Below are 10,036 nucleotides of genomic sequence, written 5' to 3' on the forward strand. Positions count from 1 at the left end.
TCAGAGCTGGCTCCTAAACCCCAGGGAGCAGTCAGAGCTGGCTCCTAAACCCCAGGGAGCCTTGCCTGGTGTGGAGTATCGCTGGAGAGCGCTGCTGGTTCGCTGCGTTCCCTCCTTCGCTCTCCCCCTGAGCTCTGGCCCCGTTTCCACCCTGCAGGCAGGAGGAACAGCCTGGGTGGCGATGTTCTCTTCGTGGGGAAGCACCATCCCCTGTGTGACTTCATTGTGGAGCAGTACAAGAGCAAGAGCAGCGAGGTGGGTGACGCTGGCTGGGCGGGGGCGGCGAGGGCAGGGCGCAGCTGAACACGCCTTTCTCCGCAGGCAGTGGACATCCCGCCGGAGCTGTGCCACGGCATCCAGGGAAAGCTCACCCTGAACGACAACGCCGTCCTCCCAGAGCAGTGAGTGTCCCCTCTGAAGGGCTGCCTCCTGCTGCACCGTGCTGTGCCCACGAGGAGCGAGTTACAGCTTCCACCGCGGCCGCGCCTCTGAGGCTGCAGAGCAGCCTGTGTTACCTGCAGCGAGTGAAATCTGCATGCCTCTGGCCCCATCTCTTTAACCCCTCAGCCTGGCTTTTAAAGCACTCCAGTGCTTTTGTTTATTTGCTGAGGAATCTTTGTTTGTCGCTCTGCCTGTGGAAGGCTGCTGTTTATGCGTTTAGTTATTGTTTTATGAGGTGAACAAGGCCTGGCTGGTAGAAGCGGTAGTGCTCGGTGGCCTTGCTCAGCAGGGTCACGTTTTGGCCTCTCTGCTTCTGTGTGGATGTTAATGTGGGCTGCTGTGACTTCCCATCAGTGCACATTGCCTGAAAAACCCAAAACTCTGCTTTTTAGATGCTAATCTGCATTACATCAGAGAAAAATCCAGGCACTGATAGCTCAGACATCTTTTGGCTCTGTCCATTCAGTCTGCAGCACTAAAAGCAGGGCTGCTCCCAGCTACACATGCTAAGAACACTCATATTTTTAGTCTTGTAGAGAATGCATGCAGCCTGGGGAATGATCAGTGTAATCTTCACCTTGCAGGGGACACCCTCATTTCTCTGTACAGGGTCACAAGCAGGTGTTCAGTGCCCCGTTTGCTTCAAGTGCACAAACACTGGTTTGGTTGGACAGAAAATGGGTATTTCTCCATTCTTGTCATGGTTGTGAAGAATATCACCAAGTCAGGGTTGTTCTTGGAGGGAACAGGGGCAAGAAACCTCTTCTGGCCTCGCCTTCCCCGGACAGACCCAGAGAATCCCCACACTTCAGCTGCAAAACAGGTGGCATTTAGAGATAAGGATTCAGTCACTCCAGTGCTTTTGGAAGCACTAGGTTGAGGGGAAAAGCAGGTTAACTTTGAAATGAGTGTTTTGCAGGCTTAGTTGGCAGAGCAGCAGGTGGTGAGGAGAGGAGAGGTGAGGAGAGGAGAGGTGAGGAGTGTGTTCCCTGGTGTTTGACAGAGGTTTTTCCCTTCACCAGGGTGGTGCAGTCTCCTGTTCCCATGCTGCGGGACCTGACACAGAACTCTGCAGTCAGGTCAGTAAACTCTGGGCTTTCCTGCAGGGCTGTGCAGCTCAAAACACTGCAAACCACTTGTGATCTGTGCAGTTTTTATCTGCAGAGAGGCACAGCTTGGTTCCAGCTGTGCAGAGCAGTAAGAGGTGATGCTGAGTTTTGCTTTGTTGGGATGCTGCAGGAAGGATGTCCTGAGTGGGGATGCAGTTCCTGTGGGTGATGAGTTAAAGGAAGGGTTTGGCTTTTCCATCTGCCACTGTCAGGAGGTCAGAATTGTTCTGTGCCATCCCCTGTTTCTGTGTCACAAGGGTATTTCCCCCTGTCTTTGGAGGTGGTACCAGCAGTCAGGGTGCTGCTCCTCAGGCTGTGTCACTCGGGATGAATGTTCCACAGAACCATTACTCTCTTTCCTTGTGGCCTCATTCTTCCTTGGGCCTGGAAAACATGAGTTCCAGCAGGAAGAGTGAGATTATTCTGCTCATCTGTTTGCTTTTAGCTTTCATGGTAATAAAGCAGTGATTACCGTTTCACTTAGTTTCCATTATGCAATGAACCTAATCCTCAAATACTTTGTTCCAGCATCTCATTCAAAGACCCACAATTTGCTGAAGACTTTGTTTTCAAGGCTACAGTGTTACCTGGGGCAAAGTAAGTGTCAGCTTTCAAATCATCCCATTGGGATTTATCCGTCTGTGTATTTGCTGCCATAAGTATTTATGGAACTGTTCTTGCTGCTCAGGAAACCTGCTCCAGTTCTGAAGCCAGGAGACTGGGAAAAAACCAACAATGATGGCAGGCCTTGGAGACCACAGCTGGGCTTTAACAGGGACAGGAAACCGGTGCATTTGGACCAGTCAGCGTTCAGAACCTTGGGGTAAGGCCGTGGGCTTGCTGCTGCCTCGCTGGGGTGACTGCCCTCCTTTTCCCTTTCAAATCAAAAAAAAGAAAGGGATGGGCTTGGAGTGCCCAAGCCCAGGTGCTGCTTTTCCATGTTGGACACCTCAGCCTGTGAGATTTCAATTCCATGTTGCTGAAAACATTGCAGTAACGCCCTGTTTGCTTTTTGATTTTTTATTTTTTTTCCCCCCTCCTCAATAGTTCTAAGTCACTTCCCTGTTGTTTGGGGTTTTTTAAAACTTGCTTGTTGTATGGAGGTACAATGAGAACGTTGTGCAGACTGCTAATGAAGACAGGAATGCCTTTTAAGCTTTTATAAACAAAGAAGCTTTAAAAACTAAATGGGTTTCCATACTGGGGAGTGCGAGGAGCCATGCATTTATCAGAGCCAGAGAAGAGACTGTGTTAAAGGAGAGTGGCAGATGAGGTGAAACTCTGGAGTGTCTCCTTAGGAAGAGGAAATACCTCTGGCTGTGGGGGGCAGCAGGAAGGACAAGCAGGGCTGTCCTGGGGCTGTGTTTGAGAGCCCTGCTGCACATCAGTCACGGTGAAAAGTGCCCTTGGGACCCCGAGCATTTCCTGGGAGCAGCTCCCCAGGCCCGTGTGTGTGTGTGTGTGTGTGTGTGTGTGTTTTGGGCTGGGCTGGGGCAGCTGCAGCTCTGCACAGCACACTGAGCTGCTCCCTGGCCGTTTCTCCCCGTGACAGGCACACGATGCCGAGGGACAGGGCCATGGCCGGGATGTACCCCAGCGCCGTGCCGCTCGCAGCCTACGGCAGCCCCTACGCCAGGCCCCTCATGGGCAGCCAGCAGCAGATCCCCAAACTGCTGTCAAGTAAGTGTCCTCTGCTCCCTGCTTCTCACAGCTGCCTCGGGCCAAGCAGCCTCTCTTCATCTGCCTCACTTCTTTATCTGTGCTGAAGTACGGTCGGGAAGAGGAGCGCGGGCAGTGGGAGGGCAGAGATACCAGACTGTGGTTTCAGATTCATCTCCAGAAAGAGAACATTTACGTGGTTTCAGGGAGGTTTTTGGGAGCCCAGCAGTGCTGCTGTTCCTGCTGAGGCCTGCTGTGCTGTGGGAAAGGCTCCAAAGAGCTCTGTCTGTCCCACGGCCCCGGAGCTGATCCTGCCCAGCTCCCGTCCTCGCGGCACCCGCGCCCCTTGTGCTGAGCAGGCAGCACCCTGCAGGCTGATACCCCAGTGCTTCAAACCAGGAGGCTCAGAGCCACTGCTGCAGGAGAAACCCCAGTCCATCTCTTGGCCTTGGAAAACTGGCTGGAGGCTTTCCTGGACGCGGGCCTGCCTCCCCCTCGCAGCGCCGCAGCCGTGCCCGCTCGCCGTTCCGCAGGTGTGCCTGGCAAACCTCAGAGCAATTGCTTGGGCTTCTCTCACCTCCTGCCTGTGCTGCCTTCCCCGGGAGGCAGAGGCTGCCGTGCTGCTGCTGTGTGGAGCAGCAGGCAGAGGAGCCAGGCGGAGCTGCCTGGCCCAGGCTCCCTCACCGCGCGCGCTCTGCGCTCTCCGGAGCCGCTCCTGGCACCCTGCTCTCGTGGGACAGCGCAGTGCTGCACGCTGCAAACCTCTTCTCTGGCCCTTCACTGCCTGTGTTCCTCCTCCTCCTCCTCCTCTGCTGGGACACCGAGCTGCCCTAGCAGATGAGACTTTCACTTCTCATTCGCACTGACTGTGGCGTGAAGTCCTTGTGACTGATTGCTCGACTTTGAGTTTGGAGTGGTTTCTTTCAGTGCCTCGTTATCTGGGGCCCGAGGACAGCTCGTGTCCATCCAGGAGGATGGATCAAACAGCCTGAGGGCTGTGTTCTCCCTAGAACCATTCCCAAAACCCATCCTGCTGCCTGGCTGGAGGGTCAGCCCCAGCCCGGCCCACCTGAGACGACTGAACCACGTGTGCCTCAACTCCTCCTCTACCAGCTTGAGTCAGACTGGCTAAACCCGGCTTAGAAGAACACCTCCAGGTGGCATAGCCCCAGATTTCTGCTGGGATTGGCCTTTTGGATGTTTGCCTGCCCCAGGACCCTAACACACCCAGGATTACGGGTTGTGTGGGTGCGGTGCTGTGGAGAGGAGGAGTGTCAGCAGCTCCCCAGAGCCCGCTGCAGTGAGGGAATCCACGAGCACTCAGGCCAGTCCCCAGTGGTGTTCTGCTCAGTGTCCCTGGAGCTGCTCCAGGTCCAGCAGCACAGCCATCTTCCTCCCTTCTGTGGTCACCCTCGGGTCCCCGAGCGCCTCCAGCAGAGCACCGGCACCCTCAGCGGAAAATCCTCTCTGGAGAAACAGGAACGGCTCTTGGGTGGCAGACACAAGGTTCTCCCAGTGTGCCAGCTGGGAGAGAGCTGTGGCTGGGCTGGGCAGCACCTGGGACCCCCAGGTGCAGTGGGGCCGATGCAGAGCAGCTCTCCACCCGCAGGGTGCCCTCTCCGTGGGCATGCCGCAGGAAAATCAGCCTCTGGGAGGGCAACACGGCCAAGCTGGCAGCCATCTCCTCCTCCAGAGCCTCCAGAGGCTGGGGGTGTTCCTCACGGTGCTCCCTGATTTGCCTTGGATGTGCCAATTTTCAGCTGATGAATAATTGTCTGTGCTGATAACTTGGGGAGTCAAGTGCAGGGTGGCAGCGCCCTGGGAATGGCAGGTTTGGCTCCTGCGGGGCAGGACATCTGATTTATGACTCAGTAAACTTGTCAATTAGCTGCCTTGGAAAAGCAATTTTGATTAGTGCAATCAGTAAACACAAAATCTTCTCTTTGATTGCCACCCTGATTAGATAAATTGTTACTTGAGGAGCTGCTAGGCAAGGCAGTTTCTTTGGCCTCATAGCTCTGGGAAATGCCGAAGTTTTGCAGCCTGAAGAAAATGTTAATTACCATTCCTTCTCCTGCTTTGTACCTCTGTGAAGTGCAATCCACTGCTCCAGACTCTCTCCCTCCAAGGTTATTCCATCAGCCCTACAAATGAGATGGGGGGCTTGTAGATGTGATGGTTTCATTGAGGTCTGGCTCAGAGTGAGGTGCAGAAAGGTGTGGTTACAGCAGGAGAGCTGGCTCTTGCTCCCACGGAGAGGAAGGGGCTGCATACAAGATGTTGTCTGTGTTTCTGTGCTGCTGTCTGTGAAGCTTGGAAATGATCAGAAACAGAATCATTTGAGGATATTTGGGACTGAAAGCTGTGAGACTCAGGGGCTGTCCCAAACCTGCTTTAAAACATTTTAAGTTCCAGTTGACAAATTGCACATTTTCCCTAAAGCAGCATTGCGGGTTCCATTGCCCTGCCCTTGTATTCCAGAACCCAGGCTTGGTGTGGGTGCAGCCCGTTCAGGCAAGGAAAAGCCCTCGAGGTTCCCAGGCTGATGAGCAGGGAAGTGCCACTTCCCCACCCTCAGCCCTGGGAAATGGGCTGGAAGAGAGGGGCTGGGTTGGTAACGGGGTGTGTGGCACCAGGCTCACATCCCTGGTGGCTGATGGAGCTCTGTGTCCAGGTGTAAAGCTGAATGAATGTCCCTGCATGGGGGATCAATGAGGAATTGTGGGCTGGCTTTGCCCAGCAGGCTCCCAGGAAGGGCAGAGCTGCCGGGGCTGGGAATTCATTTGGTGTTCTCTTCACTGGGGCTGCCTCAGACAGCCCAGGCAGAGCTGGGAGAGGGGCACAGACTCCTTTATTTTGTGTTTCCCCCTTTCCACGGGGGTTTCCATGTCCCAGCCCCTGGCAGCATGGCAGGGTGTGGGTGTGCTGGAATTATCCATTATCCATTATCCAGCTGCTGGAACCAGCTGTTGGAATTAGGTCCCACTTGAAGGCCATTGAAAGCCATCAAAGGTGTCAGTGAAACCGCAGCTGGCCCCGAGCTCCGGGGGCTGCCTGGCTGCTATTGAGGAGCTGCTGCTGCTGCTTTTATCCTGTTTGCTGACCAGGTTATTTAGAGGGACAACAAGCCTTTAATTGCAGCCCTGTTAGGGCAGCGTTGCTCCTGCCTGGCCTTTGTGCAGGGCTGGTTTGGGTGGCACAAACAATGGGCCAGTGGGTGGTCTCCTGCACGCCAGCTCTGGGGCTCTGGCCAAGGCTTTACCCCAAAGGGCTTAGTTCAGTCTGATTCCATTCTCTGACAGCATCATTAATAGGTTTTTATTAGTGTGTTATGGCTGCCCACGGGAACTTTTAAATGCACCTTCACTACCTCTAGTGATAATGTAGTTACATTTTATCTTAATGAATTCTTTATCCTTGGCATCCTAAATGTAACTACATTCACCTAAACGTGACCAGAACAGAATCCTGCACTGTGTTCTGTGCTCTGGCCATTGTTCTGCTTGCCTTTATGGAATGGCTTAGCCCAGGCAGAGGGAAACTGGCCCATGTTTTGACTTTGTTGGTCACAAACACGCTGTGTGCTGGCTGTGTGTTTGAGTGCCTGTGGTTTTTTACAGTAATGAATGCACTGGTAAGAGATACAAATACTAAATGGAATTGTTAGGGTGGCAGACAAGGTTTTGCATCTTCAAGTGTTCAAGAGGAGGCACCTGTGAATCATCTGAGCACGAACCAACGCTAGCTCTAGCAATTACAGTTCCTCATTCTCTGTTACCAGGCTGACTGGAGGTGTGGAGCCAAACCAAGCTGGCAGCAGGAGGCCATGGCTTGGGGTGTGTCTGTGGCACATCCAGCCTGCTCCTGGGCTGTTGTGGCAGCCCTGGGGCTCACAGAGGGACCAGCACAGCTCCTGGGCTGCCCTGGGGCTCACAGAGGGATCAGCACAGCTCCTGGGCTGCTCTGGGACAGCTCTGGGGCTCACAGAGGAGCCAGCCCTGACCTGTTGTGTCAGTCCTGGGGCTCTCAGAGGGTCCAGCACAGCTCCTGGGCTGTTGTGGGACAGCTCTGGGGCTCTCAGAGGGACCAGCCCTGACCTGTTGTGTCAGTCCTGGGGCTCTCAGAGGGACCAGCACAGCTCCTGGGCTGCCCCTGCTCTCTCTCTCTCACTTTGCCATCTCTCTTTGCCCTCCAGATCTGCGTCCCCAGGAGTCCTGGCGAGGTCCCACGCCCTTGTTCCAGCAGACACCACAAAGGTAAGGCAGGAGGGATGTGAAACCTGCCTGGGAAGGGTGGGTTGGGCTCTGCCAGCCTTCCTGGTGTTCGGTTTTCCCTTCCCCGTTTGGAGGACTGTGGTTTAGAATTGTGGGAAGGATGCTGTGTGGCAGGTTTTCTGAGTTAATTTAATGCCCATGATTTACTGATGTTTTGAGAGCCCACTACGTGGGCTTCTTCCTTTAAAAGGCTCGAGTACTTTGTATTAAAAAAAAAGGAGGGAAAAACACTTTCCATTAAAACTCAGGCTTCAAAATTAACTTTACTGTTGGTGCTTTGGTACCGTTCTTGGTTCTTTGGCCTTTATCTTATTGAGGCTTTTGAGGTACTATGAAATTGAACACAGAGAGCTTAAAACTGCATTAGGTTTTGGACAGGCTAAACAAATTTCTTTTTAGGAGGGCTGTGGAGCTTAATGAGGCATAACTAATGGTGTTCCACTTTTATCATTCCTGCGCCGCAGCCGCAGCATTAGCACAGACCAGCCATTGATTCTTGCTACAAACCTCTTGAAGTCCTAATCAGCTTCTTTGGGACAAGTTTTTCAGGCCTGACAAGCCCATTGTAGGGCAGTGTCACTGTAGGTCAGTAGTTATTAGTTGCCACTGAAAACAGTTTCTTTAACTACTTAAGGCTGAACTGAATTAAATGCAGAAGGGACTGAGGGAAGGATTATGGAATCTGCAGCCCAAGAAGTGCCATCGAATAGAAGGAATGTGACATGGTTTGGTAATCAGGGATGTTTTACATGTGTCCCCTCACCGCTGGCCTGTGTCTCCTCCTCTGGGGTGGCTCACTGAGCCCGGGCTACCTGTGGCAGCTATGAATAATGACATTTATTTCTGCTTATGGAGGAGGGAGAGAAGTTTCTGCTCCGAGCCCCAGCTTGTTTTGGTTTTTTCTCCCCCCCTTGGGTTTATTTGCAAATGTTCCACCATTGAAAATATGGGCTTTGGGGGAATTTATTGAGCTCTCCACAGTCCCTTTCCATGGCAACCGTTTTGATCCCCACTGAAGTAAGCCTGGCTCCCTTGTCCTGTGCCTCATCCGTGTGGAATATTCGAAGGCCAGATTCATTCCTAATGCAAACTTTAATACTGCTTGGGCCATGGGAGCTGCCACTCCCAGCCCTTAATTAAATCCAGTTTATATAGTTGTATTTGTGAGGGGCTGCTGCAGGTCTGTCTCTCGTCAGTGCCTTCCCTTTGTCGCTGTGCAGGAGCAGCTCTGCCAGCACGGAGGATAAACGCCTTGGCCGTGCTCTCAGGAGGTTTTGGATTTGGGGAGCAGATCAAACGTGCTTAGAGCTGATGTTGATGCTTAGCACAGGGGCAGGCACAGAGGCTTGAGCAGCAGGTTAAACACAGAGACACTTGGTGCAAGAAAAGGCATCTGGACCTGCTGAAGGCGTTTTCAGCTCCCTGTTCGTTCCCTGGGAGCTGCTGTTCCCCCTCCTGCAGCTCTGGGAGCCCTGGGGGAGAGCAGCAGGGAGTTCTGCAAGGAGCTGAGGGAGAGGCCAGCCCTGCCCAGGAGCCTGGTGTGTCCTGGATGCAGCACATGGAGCCCTGTCCCTGCCAGGTGTGCTGGTTCAGGGATGGAGAGCTGCAGCATCCTTCCCAGAGCTGGCTCTTCCTTCCCAGGCTGGGGAGAAAAGCAGGAGAGTGAAGCTGCTTCTCCACAATTCTCCAGCCATTCCTGTCTCCTGTGTAGGATTTCTTACTTTTAAACCCAGTGGTGCACCTTGGAAAGGGAATGCTGGGGTCCCTCCCCCTGTCCTGACACTCCTGGGCACTGCAGAGGTCCTTGCAGTGCTCCTGAGCCAGCCCAGAGCTCACAGGGAGGGGTTTGCTACCTGGCTGTGGAAATGTGTTAAACAGATCCTTCCTGCTGAAGCTGTTCACAGAAACAATTCCCAGAGTGGCTGGGGTGTGAAGGAATGTTTTCCTGTGGAAATTTAGCTGGCCTGGCTGGATGTGTTGGAGTTGGGGCAGCTCTGGGTGGTGCCTGGGCTCCTGGGGGGTTCCAGGTGGCACAGCTCTTGTTTTGGGTACACATCTCCACCCTCAGGTGGTTTAAGTCACCAGCCAGTGCCCCAACAGAGCGCTGATGTTGTGTTTGATTTGTTAAACATCCCAACTTTTCACTGAACAGCACCTAGAAAGTTTAAACTCCGTGCCAAGTAAGTATTAATTAAAAGGAGTTTGTGTCTAACTTCCCCGTTCTAGGCATGGAGCAAGTGCCCCAGTCACATTTATCAGCAGCACTTGTTGTAGAGGCAGCATGATTGTTAATGAAAGCCCAGAGCTGGGGCTCTGTAGGCAATTCCCAGCTCTCCTCGTGGCCAGCAGTGGCTTTTTCCTGGAGAGTCAGCTGCTTTCTGGGAATTGTGAGGGGAAAAGAGTTAGTAATCAAAATACTTCATCAAAAGGAGCAAATATCAACAAAGCATGAGCTTAGTTCATTCCCAGTACGGACTTAGAACGTTGATTTGGAGAGTTTAGTCCCCACAAATGTAAAGTGCTCTTGCTTTAACCACAGCATGGCTCCTTCTG

At 53.2% G+C, this 10,036-nt stretch overlaps 1 protein-coding gene across 1 annotated transcript in view; it reads left to right on the forward strand.

Moving 5' to 3' along the window:
* The window catches only part of XRN2 (5'-3' exoribonuclease 2), a 33,477-nt gene that overhangs the window by 18,155 nt on the left and 5,286 nt on the right, over positions 1-10,036 (forward strand). Inside the window, exons 22-28 of the mRNA XM_015620569.2 lie at positions 158-255; positions 322-401; positions 1,464-1,520; positions 2,079-2,147; positions 2,239-2,373; positions 3,103-3,230; positions 7,405-7,465. Coding sequence (XP_015476055.1) covers positions 158-255; positions 322-401; positions 1,464-1,520; positions 2,079-2,147; positions 2,239-2,373; positions 3,103-3,230; positions 7,405-7,465 — 628 coding nt within the window. The remainder of the gene's footprint in view (positions 1-157; positions 256-321; positions 402-1,463; positions 1,521-2,078; positions 2,148-2,238; positions 2,374-3,102; positions 3,231-7,404; positions 7,466-10,036) is intronic.

The sequence above is a fragment of the Parus major genome, chromosome 3, assembly GCF_001522545.3.
Source record: "Parus major isolate Abel chromosome 3, Parus_major1.1, whole genome shotgun sequence".
Lineage (NCBI taxonomy): Eukaryota > Metazoa > Chordata > Aves > Passeriformes > Paridae > Parus > Parus major.